Source organism: Aotus nancymaae, unplaced genomic scaffold (assembly GCF_030222135.1).
Source record: "Aotus nancymaae isolate 86718 unplaced genomic scaffold, 86718_ANA_hifiasm-v0.15.2.pri h1tg000040l, whole genome shotgun sequence".
NCBI classification, from domain to species: Eukaryota; Metazoa; Chordata; class Mammalia; order Primates; family Aotidae; genus Aotus; species Aotus nancymaae.
This window is the reverse complement of record NW_026988454.1, coordinates 82,580,088-82,596,860: the sequence shown is the minus strand read 5'-3', so window position 1 is coordinate 82,596,860 and position 16,773 is coordinate 82,580,088. Positions and strand designations below refer to the sequence as shown.

The following is a 16,773-nucleotide window of genomic DNA, read 5'->3' as shown; positions in this document are numbered from 1 at the left end:
CAGATACCAGGCCCGTGCATGGATGAGTCAGCAAGAAGCCAGGTCATTAGGATGAGAAACAGAGCTAGAGCTTGCAAAGCTCTGGGTAAGATAATAGAGACAAGTGTGGGAACATCACTGTTGGCTCTTTGCCAGGAATTCATACCACAGAATTGACCCTACTGCCTCAGGAACCAGAAGTGGTGTGAGGACAGTGTCATGAACCCTCTCTTTCAAGTGAAGTGTTATCCCTTGTTTTTCATATAACCATGAAATGTAAAGGTCATCATTTATTCTCAAGAGGTCGGTAAAAGGGCAAGTAGGATGGAGTAGTTACTCTAGTCCTACCCTAAATCGGAAAAAAAAAAATCATGTCAGCTTTCAGCTCTCCTGTTCCATTCTATTTATTAAAGGTCATGTGAAGGGGAGTTACTTGATTATGACATATTCCGTTTGCAATTCCCTTGGGCAGTTGTTCTACCCCCTTACAACAGCAGTCTGCAAGTAGCTCAGTGTCTAGACAGGACAGAGTGTGGTAGCTTGGCTGTGGTGGAAACTCCTTTGGAAGGCTTCTTTTGACTTTCTTAACCATCTAGCCTCATTGCAGCTCCGCTCTGTGTAAAGCTTTATTCTGACTTCTTCCCAGAGAAGGGTGCTTTTGGGAAGACGAAGGGCTCCACTTTTCCCATCTTACTGTTGTGCCTATGCCCATGAAACTTAACATGTAAATAAAACTGCAGAGAGTTTGAATATTTCTGGGATAAAATGGGAATCACTGAGGTTTCTTTTAAGAGGTTCAGGGTGAGAAAGTCCTCTGGGGGTGGGTCATAGGGCAGAAAATGAGGTTGGGGGAAATTAGTGGAAATTACTTAAGGAAGCTAAGTTTTGTTCAAAGGGGAATGTGAATAAGCAGAGCCACTTAAAGCATATTGCCACAGAAAACATAGATGCCGCATTATTAAGGAAATATTTGGAAATGCTGTTGGATCATGAGAATTCTCAGATTCTACCCACAGCCTGCCTCTCCCCAACTCTGCCGCCGCCTGGCTTCTCTGAAGGCTGTAATCCTCCCATGCTCCACATTATTGCTGCTTTTTGATCAGCTCCCTGGGGGCACTTTACAAGGGCAGAGGAAAGAGACTGGGCTGGGTCGAGGGCACCATTTCCTGCACCTCTGGGAGTCAGTCTACCATTCGCAGTGTGAAAGCTGTCCTTAGGAGAACATCTTCCTAGTACACAGATTTGAAAATATCAATCAACATGATTCAGTTCTAAATCGAGGACTTAAGAATAGCATTGGTGTATAATTTTACAATTTGCTTTTGCTATGAAGACAGTTGATAAAGTACAGTTTAGGAAACTGTTATTTATCTGTACAATGTTTCTTCACAATTCACTACCTAGATAATTGAGACTTTATTGTTTCTTGTTAGTTGTACCTCAGTGCATGTGGTTTTTGATATTTGTCCTTATGTCTTTTGTATGCCTCATTTCCACTACATTAAAAGGTAAAGTATACAATTTCTGTTTCTTTGGCACTTAAGGTTAGACACATTAGTTTTTGAGAGTGCTGAATACACATTGTTAACCTTAGGCAATAGCATATGTAGGATGAAAGTATGAATTATGCAGAGTAAATTGTTAATCTGATTTCTTCACTTTGGAAAAAGTGCTACATATACATAATTACAATAAAGCTTTGCGTTTAAACACACTTAATGTTTAAGCTCCAATCACTTATATTTAGAAAATTGCTAAGCATCCTCATTGTATTTCCACATAGATAAACTTCTTAATATAGACCAAAAAATGTGGAATGATTCAACTCTGTTGTGTCCTAGATTTGAGACGCTACTGCGCATGTGCCAAGTTGTGTAGACAATCCAATCTAATCTTGGTCCCAGATATAAAGACTTATGATTGCTATCCAAGATAGGACCAAGGAGAGGCCTGTTTAGGGAAGCGTGGACAAAAATGTTATTGGGTTCAAAGGAGGGACAGAACACATCAATTATGGAAATTAGTTGAGGCTTCGTAAAGAAGATACTCTAGTGGATGGGCTTGGAAGCATGGGAACACTTTCATTAACTCCACATTGGGAAAAGTCGTTCCAGCCAGGTAGTGGCAATAGCCCTGGTAAAATGTGGCTGCGAGGAAGCTGTGGCTAAGGTTAAGGTACATACAGGGACACAGTGTCCCCTAGTTTAATTGGAAACAGATGGCTTTTAAAGTGAGGTAAATTGGGAGAAAATGACAATTCTAATGGCAGTAGCCAGCAACTGTGGGGTACTATTTTCTCAGATGTCTGACATTGTATAAAGTGCTTTACATGTGGAATCTCTTTTAATCTGGAAGAGTGGGTCTGTTCTATTTTTGTTGAAGAGCTTTTCATGAAAGAGCAGTATCATCAGGGCTGTGATAAAGCAGTTTTGTATAGAAATAAAGCACAAGGAAAGGCAGAAGGCAGAGAGAGCACTCAAGAGGCCATCTGTATGTTCTCTGCAACAAGTAATGAGAGCCTGAATTATTCCATGGTGAACATAAGTGAGAATGCAAAGTTGCTACCTAATTGAGTTGCTAACCAATTGAGTTGCTAAACTAAAATTTGGCCTACAAAGGCCTCCATATTTGCATACTTATATTCTTAGGTGTGAGCTGTGACCTAGCTTAGTAGGTAAGCAAACTGAAAACCTAGCGAATGCTTCTGTAACAGTAGCTGAGTCTCAGCTCATCACAGCAGCTACACATCAGGCACTCACAGGCAGCCAGATGTTCAAATGGTGTTCAAATCCAGCTGTTTCCATACCTTGCTTCTTTTTTCTGCACATCATTTCCCTTTTTCTGTCCCTAAATCTTAACCAACCTTGAGGCAACCCGAAGTCTCTCTGAATCTGTTCTGATTCTGGGAGCTTCCTGGTTCAATAATTTTGTTTTCCTTGCACAATTAATATCTGTTAAATTTAATTTGTCTAAAGTTTTTCTTTTAAAGTGAATCCAAATTCACTTAAAACTTGAGTTGGTAGTCTGCTAAAAATTTTATTTTCTAATTCAAAACACATTAGTGGAATCTTGAGGCCCTAGATGATTTATACTCTGGCCTAGGTTCCTTCCTTGAGATACAGAAACCATGAGTCAGTGAGGCCTAAATCCCTTCATGCTACCTGAGACAGTAACCTGGAGGCGGAGCAGATTCTTCCCTCTCCCTCATTCTTTACTTCTTATCAATCTCCAGCCAACTGCGGATCAGACTGTTGATTTCCTTTCATGTTTCTTGTGCCAAAGCCTCTCCAAGAAGTTCTGATTCCTTGAATGTTCAAGTTTTAAACTACTGTGAAATACTAATGTCCGTATTAACTGTCTTGCAGATTCCATTGTGATTGGATTTTGGGTTGGTCTTGCAGTCTTCGTGATTTTCATGTTTTTTGTGCTGACCTTGCTGACCAAGACAGGAGCCCCACACCAAGAGTAAGTTTGGGCTGTTCCTAAATGTCTCTTAAGCCTCACAGGGGACTGAGGAAACAGAAACTACTACCCAGGGCTGGAGTTGCTTCCAGTGAATGAAGAGAAGGGGCTGGTTATGAATTTGCTGCCTGGACCCAGATGCCTGTGGGTGGGATCCGACTCCTCTCCTGGCTTTTTGTTTCTTGCGCTTATTTTCAAGTGGACTTTTATGAAATTGGGTTTCTTGGTCCTTTCCTACAGTCTTAATGATGATGTGAGCCTGATTTTTATATTGAGATGTTATTAATGACGATGTATTTTATCCATATTCCCAAAGGGATTTAGATGATTTGCTGTATTAAAAACAGTGAAAAAGACAATCAATGGCAAAATAGGATGAAAATCAGTTTTAAAAATTATTTCAAGAAGCAGAGTAATACTTGTTCCTGGATACTCAACTAAATTAACTATGACAATGATTACTAAATTTGACAGTCTTCTTGAAACTAGGATACAAAGGCAAACACTGTGATTTACATAATTCTCATAACACGGGAGGACTTGTGATGATGCTGGACTTTGGTTTATGGAGGAAAGTATTATATGTGTGCTTAAAGAACACTGAGAAACATCAGAAAGTATTTGTTCAGATTTCAGAGATATCTTAAAGGATTTATATTTTATACCAAATTTTTCATAAAAAGGAAAATAGAGAATAGTGAATACCTTATTAGTTGGTACCAGCAGGCAACAGTATTTACAAGAGTTTTTGGCTGGAGTGGTGGCTCACACCTATAATCCCAGCACTTTGGGAGGCCGAGGCGGGCAGATCACCTGAGGCCAGGAGTTTCAGATCAGCCTAGCTAACATGGCAAAACCCTGGCTCTATTAAGAATACAAAAACTTAGGTGTGGTGGAGGGCGCCTATAATCCTGGCTACCAGGGAGGCTGAGGCACAAGAATCACTTGAACCTGGGAGGCGGAGGTTGCAGTGAGCCAAGATTGCGCCACTGCATCTAGCCTAAGCAACAGAACCAGACCCTGTGTAAAAAAAAAAAAAAAAGAGTTTTTGATAAAGGGACTGTTCAGAAGTTATGGACAGGGAAGGGGGCAACTACACGGGCTCACAGGACAGCAGGGCTGGCAACACTGAGCAGCCATCCTAGATGTCAGGAAACAAGGGCCACAACTGGAACCTGGGAGTTCCCCCAGAGGAGCTGTGACTTTGGGCTGAGGAACACAGCTACTCCAGTATAACCTCTCAGGGAAGAGGCCTCAAAGTGAAGAGCAAGACTTCAGTCTTCTCCCTCCTTCCCATTTCTCACCATTGCTCCCCGACGGGCTGAACACAGCCAGAGACCGCATGGAAGGCCAGTTTCCCGAGCACAGCGCAGGGCAGGGGAGGGCGGGAGAGACCTGGGAGAGTGAATGGAAAAAGGTTCACAGGAATCCTGGCGTTTTTACATTCGGTATGTCATTTGTGCCTCACTGCCTGGCAGCAGTTCTCCTTCATGGTTACGTCTCATCACAGCCTCCCATGTCTTTTGTTCAGTCTTCGGCCTGCACATGAACAGTAACAAATGCCTGGGCAAAGGGAACAGTCCTACCCATCACTCAGCTATTTTAGATATCAGGAGCTGGAAACAAAAACTTTGTAATACAGCCAGGCGTGGGGGCTCATGCCTGTAATCCCAACACTTTGGGAGGTCGAAGTGAGAGGATTGCTTGAGCTCAGGAGTTTGAGACCAACTTGGGCAACATGGCAAAACCCCATCTCTAAAAAAAATACAAAAACCAGGCAGGCATGGTGGCGCACACCTCTAGTCCCAGCTACTCAGGAGGCTAGGGTGGGAGGATCACTTGAACCCGGGAAGTCGAGGCTGCAGTGAGCTGGGATTGTGCTGCTGCACTTCAGCCTGGGTGGCAGAGTAAGACCTGTCTCAAAAAAAAAAAAATTTAAACACAAACATTTTAATGAAAGGAAAGTATCATTTTTATTGAAGCATTTGGAGACATATAGCTGAGAATCTATTTAACAGGTACTAAAAAGACATGAGCTTTCCTTTCTTTCTTCATGTCTTCAAAAATATTCGTACATGCTTCGCTTTTATTGTATTGGCCCAGGGAATTTGAAAATGCAATATGGATTACTAGAGGCATAAGAAAAGCCGAGAATAAATTCACATTAAGGCACATCTCATAAGAGTGGCCAGGGAATAATAATACCCCGTTATCTTCCTTTTCCTCAGGGAACCAATGGATTTTTGTAGATTATTGAGATAGATGTGTGTGATGTAGGAGACAGGAGATTTTAGGAATGGGAACACTAGCACAAAATAGAATGTGACTTCCTGTGATGGTTAATTTTATGTGTTAACAATTCTAGATGTTTCTGTGAAGGTGTTTCTTAGTTGAGAGTATCATTTATTAGTATACTTTGGGTTAAGCAGATTACCCTCCATGCCGTGAGTGGGCCTCATCCAGTCAGTTGAATGCCTTCAGAGGACAAAGACTGACCTCCTCAAGCAAAAAGGGGATTCTGCCAGGACACTGCCTTTGGTCTCCACCCTGCCAGCCTACTCTACAGATTTTGGACTTGCTGGCCCCCAGCGTTGCATGAGGCAGTTCCTTAAAATAAAACTCTTTCTTCACACACACACACACACACACACACACACACACACACACACACACGCACACACTGTGTTAGTTCTGTTTTCTCTGGCGATCCCTGACTAATCATCACTTCCCTGTGGTGTCATGGCAACCCCGGGTAGTTGAGACTTGCCTTTTAGCCTTCCAGTTGACAGTTCACTTTTGCCACTAGATGGTCTCTTTGATGCTGTTCTGAACAATGCTCAATCACAGAACTGCGGTCATTGTAACCCGCATGCTTCTAACAAGGTTAAGGAAAGATCACTTTTTTATTAAAAAAAATAATGGATCTTATGTTAAAGGGCCACATTTTAAATGCTTTTGTACACAGTCTGACACAGTGTAAGATACGGCGTTTGGTTGCGGTATATAATAATAGAAAACCGAAAGGATCAGAAATGTGGAAAAACATTGAAATAAATCTATTATAAAGGCTTTTAGGTCTTAACAAATTTGATATTTGTTTGGTGGGGATTTTCTTCTTAAGTAGACATTGTTTTTTTTCCATATAGTCAACGTTAACAGAAAACAACCAGTTTTAAGTTTGCCTATGATAATTAGGAAGGGGGGAAGGACGATACAACATCGAAAATAGTAAGAGCCATTGTTCTGATGCCAAGGTCAACTAATTACTTTACATCTCACCAAGTTCCCACAGGAAGATGAAGTAAATTCCATGTGTTCCCACATTATAAATCAGAAACACGAGGCTGAGTCACTTGTCTAAGGCTTCACAGGTTAAGGAAAAAATGTAGAGCCACGCCTCAAACTAAAGTCTCTTCAGTACTGAAATTCCTGTCATTAATCACTACACTCAACTATCTCAGATTGGCAATTTTTAATCTCTTCCTTCTATTGAACCAAAGATGTTAGCAAGCAACCGGATTTGTTATTTTTTTCCATAAGTTATTAAGGTACAGGTGCTATTTGGTTACATAAGTAACTTCCTTAGTGGTGATTTGCGAGATACTGGTGCACCCATCACCTGAGCAGTATACACTGCACCGTATTTGTAGTCTTTTATCCCTCACCCCCTCACACTGTTACCCTGAAGTCCCCACAGTCTATTGTACCATTCTTATGCCTTTGCATCCTCATAGCTTAGCTCCCACATATCAGTGAGAACATACAGTGTTGGTTTTCCATTTCTAAGTTACTTCACTTAGAATAATAGTCTCCAATCTCACCCAGGTGGCTGCAAATGCTGTTAATTATTCATTTTTATGGCGGAGTAGTATTTCATCATATACATGTATACCACAGGTTCTTTATCCACTTGTTGACTGATGGGCATTTGGGTTGGTTCCACGATTTTGCAGTTGTGAATTGTGCTGCTATAAACATGTGTCTGTCTGCAAGTATCTTTTTCATATAATAACTTCTTTTCCTCTGGGTAGATACCCAGTAGTGGGATTGACGGATCAAAAGGTAGTTCAGCTTCTAGTTCTTTAAGGAATTTCCACAGTTTTCCATAGTGGCTGTGCTAGTTTATATTCCCACCAGCAGTGTGGAAGTGTTCCCTGATCACTGCATCCACACCAACATCTACTAAAGGTTTTTTGATTATGGCCATTCTTGAAGGAGTAAGATGATGTCGCAATGTGGCTTTGATTTGCATTTCCCTGATCATTAGTGATGTTGAGCATTTTTTTCATATGTCTGTTGGCCATTTGTAGATCTTCTTTTTAGAATTGTCTATTCATGTTCTTAGCCTACTTTTGGATGGAATTGTTTGTTTTTCTCTTACTGATTTGTTTGAGTTTGTTGTAGGTTCTGGATATTAATCCTTTGTTGGATGTATGGATTGTGAAGATTTCCTCCCAGTTTATGGGTTGTCTGTTTACTCTACTGTTTATTTTGCCATGCAAAAGCTTTTTAGCTTAATTAAGTTCCAACTATTTATCTTTGTTTTTATTGCATTTGCTTTTGGGTTCTTCGTCATGAAAAACTTGCCTAAACCAATGTTTAGAAGTGTTTTCCAGTGTTATGTTCTAGAAATTTTGTAGTTTCAGGTCTTAGATTTAAGTCCTTAATCCATCTTGAGTTGATTTTTGTATAAGGTGAGAGATGAGGATCCAGTTTTATTCTTCTACATGTGGCTAGCCAATTATTTTACCACCATTTGTTGAAAAGGGTGTCCTTTCCCCACTTTATGTTTTTGTTTGCTTTTTTGAAGATTAGTTGGCTGTAAGTGGGTTTATTTCTGGGTTCTTTGTTCTGTTCCATTGGTCTATGTGCCTATATATATACCAGTACCACACTGTTTTGGTGACTATGGCTTTATAGCATAGTTTGAAATCAGGTTGTGTGATGCCTCCAGATTTGTTCTTTTTGCTTAGTCTTGCTTTGGCTATGTGGGCTCTTTTGGTTCTGTGTGAATTTTAGAATTGTTTTTGCTAATTCTGTGAACAATGATGGTAGTATTTTGATGGAGATTGCACTGAATTTGTAGATTGCATTTGGCAGTATAGTCGTTTTCACAATATTGATTCTACCCATCCATGAGCATTACATGTGGTTTCATTTGTTTGTGTCATCTATGATTTCTTTCAGCAGTGTTTTGTAGTTTTCCTTGCAGAGGTCTTTCAACCCCTCTTTTAGGTTATTCCTAAGTTTTTTTGTTTGTTTGTTTGTTTGCAGCTATTGTAAAAGGGGTTGAGTTCTTGATTTGATTCTCCCCTTGGTCACTGTTGGTTTATAGAAGAGCTGCAGATTTGTGTACATCAATCTTGTATCTGGAAACTTTGCTGAATTCTTTTATCAGTTCTGGGAGCTTTCTGGAGGAGTCTTTAGGGTTTTCGAGGTAAATGATCATATTGTCAGCAAACAGTGACAGTGTGACTTCCTCTTTATCGATTTGGATGCCCTTTATTTCCTTCTCTTGTCTGATGGCTCTGGCTAGGACTTCCAGTACTATGTTGAAAAGGAGTGGTGAGAATGGGCATCCTTGTCTTGTTGCAGTTCTCTGAGGGAATGCTTTCAAATTTTCCCCATTCAGTATTATGTTGTCTGTGGGTTTGTCATAGATAGCTTTTGTTACATTGAGGTATGTCCCTTGTATGCTGATTTTTGCCAAGTTTTAATCATAAAGAGATGCTGGATTTTGTCAAATGATTTTCTGCATCTATTGAGATGATCATAAGATTTTTGCTTTTATTCTGTTAATGTGGAGTATCACATTTGTTGACTTGCATATGTGAAACCATCCCTGCATCCCTGGCATGAAACTTACTTCATCATGGTAGATTATCTTTTTGATATGTTGTTGGACTCAGCTTGTATTTTGTTAAGGATTTTAGCATCTATGTTCATCAAGGATATAGATCTGTAATTTTCTTTTCTGGTTATGTCTTTTCCTGGTTTTAGTATTAGGGTGCTGCTGGCTTCATAGAATAAATTAAGGAGGGTTCCTTCTTTCTCTCTCTTGAGGAATGGTGTCAAAAGGATTGGTACCAATTCTTTAAATGTCTGTTAGAATTCTGCTGTGAATCTGTCTGGTCCTTTTTGTTGTTGGTAATTTTTAAGTTACCATTTTAATCTCTCTGCTTGTTATTGGTCTGTTCAGAATATCTAATTATTCCTGATTTAAGCTAGGATGGTTGTATTTCTTCAGGAATTTATCCATCTCTTCTAGGTTTTCTAGTTTACGTGGGTAAAAATGTCTTTCTCAGTAGCCTTGAATGATCTTTTGTATTTCAGTGGTGTCAGTTGTAATATCTTGTTTCATTTTTTAATGAGGTTATTTGGTTTTTCTCTTTTTTTCTTGGTTAATCTTGCTAATGGTTTATGCATTTTATTTATCTTTTCAAAGAGCCAGCTTTATGTTTCATTTATCTTTTGTATTTTTTGTTTGTTTGTTTCAATTTCATTTAGTTCTGCTCTGTTGATCTTGGTTTTTTCCTTTCTTCTGCTTGGTGTGGGTTTGGTTTGTTCTTTTTCTCTAGTTCCTTGAGATGTGACCTTAGAATGTCAGTTTGTGCTCTTTCAGTCTTTTTGATGTAGACATTTAGGGTTATGAACTTTCCTCTTAGCACTGCCTTTGCTGTATCCCAGAAGTTTTGATAGGTTGTATCACTATTGTGGTTCAGTTCAAAGAATTTTAAAATTTCCGTCTTGATTTTGTTTTTGACCCAATGCTCATTCAAAAGCAGGTTATTTAATTTCCATGTATTTGCATAGTTTTGAAGGTTCCTTTTGGAGTTGATTTCCAGTTTTATTCCACTGTGATCTGAGAGAGTGCTTAATATAATTTCAATTTTCTTAAATTTATTGAGGCCCATTTTATGGCCTATCACATGGTCAATCTTAGAGAAAGTTTCATGTACTGTTGAATAGAATGTGTATTCTGTGTTTGTTGGATGAAATGTTCTGTATATATCTGTAAAGTTCATTTGTTTAAATACATTATTTCTTTTTTTTTAATCCATTGTTTCTTTGATGTCTTTCTGTCTGATCACCTGTCTAGTGCTGTCAGTGGAGTATTAAAGTTCCCTACTATTTTTGTGTTGCTGTCTATCTCATTTCTTAGGTCTACAAGTAATTGTTCTATAAATTTGAGAGCTCCATTGTTAGGTGCATATATGTTTAGGATTGTGATATATTCCTGTTGGACAAGGCCTTTACTGTTATTTAATGTCCCTCTTTGTCTCTTTTAACTGACATTGCTTTAAAGTTTGTTTTATCTAAGAATGGCTATCCCTGCTTGCTTTTGGCATCCGTCTGCATGAAATGCCTTTTTCCACCTCTTTACTTTAGGTTTATGTGAGTCCTTAAGTGTTAGATGAGTCTCCTGAAAGCCGCAGGTAGTTGGTTGGTGGGTTCTTATCCATTATGTGGTTCTGTGTCTTTTAAGTAAAGCATTTAGGCCATTTACATTTATTGTTAATATGAGGTGCAAGGTACCATTGCATTCATCATACTCTCTTTGGGCCTTTCTTTGATGCCTCCCTGATTAGCTTAATAACTAACCTCCTGAATTATTTTTCAGGTAAATCAGAGATTTCTTCTTGGTTTGGGTCCATTGCTGGTGAGCTAGAATGATTTTTTGGGGGTGTTAAAGAGCATTGTTTTGTCATATTACCAGAGTTAGTTTTTTGGTTCCTTCTCATTTGGGCAGCCTCTGTCAGAGGGAAGGTCTAGGGCTGAAGGCTGTTGTTCAGATACTTTTGTCCCATGGGGTGTTCCCTTGATGTAGTACTCTCCCCTTTTCCTGTGGATGTGGCTTCCTGTGAGCTAAACTGCAGTGATTGTTGTCTCTCTTCTGGGTCTAGCCACCCAGCAAGACCTACTGGCTCCACGCTGATACTGGGAGTTGTCTGCACAAAGTCCTGTGATGTGAAATGTGTATGGGTCTCTCAGCCGTGGATACCAGTGCCTGTTCTAGTGGTGGTGGCAGGGGGTGCAATAGACTCCATGACGGTTTTTAGCTTTGGTGGGTTAATACTCTATTTTGTGCTGGTTGGCCTGTGCCAGGATGTGGTGCTTTCCAGAGAGCATCAGCTATGGTAGTTTGGGGAGGAACAGGCAGTGGGCAGAGCCCTAGAACTCCCAGGAGTATATGTCCTTTGTCTTTAGCTACCAGGGTGAATAGGGAAGGACCATCTGGTTGGGGCAGGGCTAGACATGTCTGAGCTCAGACTCTCCTTGGGTGGGTCTTGCTCTGGCTGCTGTGGGAGATGGGGGTGAGGCTCCCCAGTCAATGGAGTTGTGTACTTAGGAGGATTATGGCTGCCTCTGCTGAGTCATGCAGGTTGTCAGGGAAGTGGGGAAAAGCCAGCAGTCACAGGCCTCACCCAGTTCCCACGCAAATCAAAGGGCTGGTCTCACTCCCACCTTTCCCCCTGACAGCCCCTAGTCTATTTCCAGGTGGTGGGTGCGCTGGGCTTGAGAACTTGCCCCAGGCTACCCACCTCCCAGCTGTGAAAGAAAAGGGCTTGGTTCCTCCCCTACCTGTGGAGTCTGCACACCGGATTTGTGCCCTTCCTCAAGTTCTGGCCAGGAGGTTTCTTGCCCCATTCAAATTGTTATAAAGTTCAGCTGAAGATTTCCTTCTCCCTGTGGTGTTTCTCCCCCTCAAACATCCCCGCCCCTCCCATCTCATCTGGCTGCCCTCCCTATAGATTCCTGTGGTACCAGGCAGGAATGGCCTGCTTGCTGGCCCAGTGAGCTCCCAGGGCCTTTCTGCTGCTTCCTCTAGTATTTCACTCGGCTCTCTAAATTGACTCAGCTCCAGGTATGGTCGGAAACTTCTCCCACAAACAGACCTTCCATTTCTCCAGTGGGGGTATGTGTTCAGGAGAGGAGGCTCTCCCTTTCCCACTTCTGCACTTGGGGCACTCACAATATTTGGGGTGTTTCCTGGGTCCTGTAGAAGCAATCCACTTCCTTCAGAGGGTCTGTGGATCCCTTTGGGATTTCTGGTTTTTTTCTTGCCATTGATATGGAGCTAAAATTCACAGTGTGAGCCTCTGCATGCTGCTCTGTCCATCTGAGTTGGGGCTGCAATCTAGTTCTGCCTCCCATCTGCCATGATTACTTCTGTTTGTTTGTTTTTGTCACATAATGCACCAAGCATGGGGCTCTGGATTCAAACATTTCCAGGTTTACTTATTGAGACTTTGGACTGGATTATTAACCTCTCTGTGCTTGAGACTCCTTATATGTAAGTAAGGAAGTATCTGCCCCCTAGCATTATTGTAAACCAATCTTGTCCAACATGTGGCACAGGATAGCTTTAAATGCAGCCCAACAAAATTCGTAAATTTACTTAAAAACGTATGAGATTTTTGTTTTTTAGCTCATCACCTGTCATTATTTTAGTTTATTTTATGTGTGGGCCAAGACAATTACTCTTCTTCCAGTGTGATCCAGAGAAGCCAAAGAATTGGACATCCCTGTTGTAAACACAGAAGTGAGCAGACTGTGGAGCTGCTTGCAAAAGCTGGGCCCAGAGCATCCCTCAGTAAAGATGAGTCACTGTGTGAGCTGAAAGGTCCAGGTAAAGAGTAGGAGGGAGAAGAAAAAGGAACCCATTCTCCCATGGGATAGCCAGGTCCTAAGCATTATATCTACACTGGTCAAAATGTTGTCTTATTCTTTCCCAGCTTCAGCTTGGCTGTGTCCCAAAGTGAAAAAGCAAGATGAATCTAGAAAGGCAGCTAAGTAGAGAATCCTGGTGTTAGATCAGAAGCACCAACACCTTTGAATTTTGATTGCTTTACATATCAGGCTTTCTGGGTGGTTTGTCACTAAGATAGTTACTTCCTAAAGTAGGACATCAAGCAGCATCCTTTTGGAACATGATTCCAACAGCATGGTTAAGATACCCAATTAAGTCTGGAAGTTCAGAATGGGCTAATGCTGAATCTACTACTGAATTTAATATTTTTCTCCCTGGAGGCAACTGAGGCCAGGGCCAAATGGCTCCCCAGGATCTTATCATTGCTGACACATAGAAGTGTGTGAGCTTCCTGTTGATAGTAGAAGACACAGGGTAGCAGATAACTCCACCTGTGCCCTGACCCCCTGTGCCCATGCCCACAGCAGACATCAGTAATGGACTACATCATCTTCCCTGCATAGCCAAGACTTTTGCCTGAGAATCATTTTCAAAACAGATCTCCAGGCAGCCACCAGGAATCAGTCACAGTTTACCTGGGAGAGAATGTTTATCTGCCATCTCTGGCTGGCCTTTCCTTTAACGTACTGGATGGCAAGAGTTGAGATCCACTTAACTGCACAGAGCCAATAACACTGCAATAAAATGAGTATTTTTTCCCTGAATTTTTTGACCTGGGATCATGCTAGAAAGAGAACTTCTGGAATCACTAACTAATGACTTCTGTTAAGTAGGGGAATATGTGCTAGGCTAGGCTGTCAGACAGCAAGATGTTAATCCTCAAATCTTGGTATAACACAACAGAGGTTTATTTCTTGCTCAAACTCCATGCCTGCTAAGGTGGCAAGAGGCAGACAGAAACATCTTCCCTTGCAGCTGCCCTTTCCCCACCACGCAGCCTCCTAGGTTCCTGCGACAGGGTAAGAAAACACTTGGAGATCTCAAGGCTGCCCCTCCATTCTTCACCTGGGTGCAGCACACATCCCTTCCTCCTACAGCTCATTAGCTAGAACTAGCCACGCCCACCTGACTGCCCCAGGCTGGAAAGGATAGTCTTCTTTGTACTCAGAAGGAAAGAGGCAGGTATTGGTGAGCACTGAGAAGGTAGGCTGCAGAGGAAGAAAGACCGCTATAAAGCTGACATCACCCTTCTTAAAAGCTTTTAGGCCTAAGAAGCAGCTTTGATGGGGATTATTTTTTCCATGGATGGAATATTTGCTTTTGTATGGGCGGCAGAGGGGGTGGGGTAGGAAGGGGATCTCTTATCTGTATTTTTTTTAAGGACAGTGAAGATAAAAGAGGCATTTCCTCCTGCTTTCTGAGCTAAGGAGCCATTTACTCTGCATGCTGCCTTGTTAAAGCATTATGGCTCCATTATCATAAATCTGCCAGATAGAGAGTAATGGGAAAGGCATGGGTCACATTTTTAATGTTGAATACTTTGGACCTTTTGAAAAATTATCAAAGCCCAGGCATTCTGTGCCTCACATACTCTTCTTTTGTAGCCTTTGTTAAGTACACCTCCTCCAGGTGGGAATGTTCTTCACTAGGGGGCCAGTGCAGGATTGCTCAGGACCTTGTAAAAATGGGAGTTATATTATACCTTGAATAGCAGTTTACCCCAATATGGCACTCATTAAAGAATGGGTACATGGAGCTAAAAACTAACAGCAGGGAAAAGTCAGTGTTCAAAATTTTTTATATTGACCATGGCCACAGGAACTAGATGGCAAAGTGCAGATGTAGTGAGTGATTCCTGAGGAAGCCCTGTCATTCTGATGGATCTACCACTATGAGCAGGTAGAAAATCTCTTTTATGTGTCTGGTTCAGTCTACAACTTTTGTACAGGTTTTTATTATTTTTTCTTTTGAGATAGGGTCTCACTCTGTCACTCAGGTGGGAGTGCAGTGGCACAATCTCAGCTCACTGCAACCCTCTACTGCCCAGGCTCAAGTAATCCTCCCACTTCAGCCTCCCGAGTAACTGGGACTACAGGTATGTGCCAAGACACTCAGCTAATTTTTGTATCTTTTTTTTCTTTTGAGACAGAGTCTTGCTCTGTCGCCCAGGCTGGAGTACAGTGGCACGATTTCAGCTCACTGCAACCTCTGCCACCTGGGTTCAAGGAATTCTCCTGCCTCAGCTTCCTGAGTAGCTAGGATTACAGGCACCTGCAACCACGCCTTGCTAATTTTTGCATTTTTAGTAAAGAAAGGGTTTCTCAATGTAGGTCAGACTGGTCTCGAACTCCTAACCTCAGGTAATCCCCCTGCCCCTGCCTCCCAAAGTTCTAGAATTACAGGCATGAGCCACAGTGCCTAGCCTAATTTTTGTATTTTTAGCAGAGACAGAACTTCACCATGTTGCCCAGGCTGGTCTCAAACTCCTGGCCTCAAGTGATCTGCTTGCATTGGCCTCCCAAAGTGCTGGGATTACAAGTGTGAGCCACTGTGCCTGGCCAGACATATACATTAAAATCCCACTGGAAGTGACTGCTGGAACTACCAGGTGCCCACAGGCTGGTCTGCCCACCAATTTTTATGAGCGGGGCAAACTGAAGACAGTTGTCAGCATGCTAAGACCATTAGCACAGCAGCAGTCATTTCATTTGTAAAAACTCATCAAAAATCTGGAAAATTGCTAGTGGAATAATCCAGCGCATTACTTGTGTTGTTCCTCTGCAAATGGAGGTGGGAAGAGTCTATTCTTCTGTCTTGATTTGTCTTCAGGGTCACAGAGGAAGGAGCACTTCATTAACACTAGAGGGGCTGTGCCTCTCATAGGAATCAGGGCTTTAGACAAGCCCACAGATACAGCTGTTCAGTACATAAAGAGCTCACTGAAGTCTAGTTAGTGCAAGGCCCTTTGAGGGATGCAAACATGAACCAAATACAGCATATCAGTATATAGAAGAGAAAGACCACACACAAAATAGCCCTGACACAAGGCAGAAAAGGATGCATCCTGAAAGAGCAGGTTAGTAAAATATGGCAAGAGCACAGAGGAGGGACAGATTTCTTCCCATTGGGAGATTAGAGTGTCTCCATGAAGTCAGTGACATTGGCATTGACAGTGAAGAAGGTATTTGATTTTGACAGAAAGACTGGTGGAAGGGCCTATCAGGTAGAAAGAACAGCACAAACGAAGGCACAGAGAGTGGCAGTCCTGAGTACACTGGGGGCCTGTCATGTCCTTTGTTGCTAGACTATAGGATTAGGGATTAGCAAGGTGACTGATGGGAGAGGACATTGGAAAGGCCAGCTGATGTGAGAGCAGGGGTCTGGAATATCAGACAGAGGAGTTGGGGAGTTGAGGAAAGATTGTGAGCATGTGGGTGTCATGGGGAGTAAATGACATTTACTGTTTGGGTATCAAAGGACTGGGTGGGTCCTTGTGTTAGGTGCACTCTGTGCAGGTACAAAGAATTTTACAGATATGCAGAATACATGACTTAACCTGGGTGAGAAGAAGAAAAGGCTAAGGATTGGAACAGTCTGAACGGTCTTTATTTTGGCTGGTAGAGTTATGTGATGTTGCCGTCAGTAGGTTAAGTCCAATAGCTTTTCTTATAATAGGCAGA

At 41.8% G+C, this 16,773-nt stretch overlaps 1 protein-coding gene across 4 annotated transcripts in view; it reads left to right on the top strand.

Moving 5' to 3' along the window:
- Positions 1–16,773, top strand: part of MRAP2 (melanocortin 2 receptor accessory protein 2) — a 78,994-nt gene that overhangs the window by 49,477 nt on the left and 12,744 nt on the right. For all 4 annotated transcript variants that reach the window (XM_012468818.3, XM_012468819.3, XM_012468820.3 and 1 more), the window contains one exon: positions 3,345–3,444. In XM_012468818.3, the coding sequence (XP_012324241.1) occupies positions 3,345–3,444 (100 nt within the window). The remainder of the gene's footprint in view (positions 1–3,344; positions 3,445–16,773) is intronic.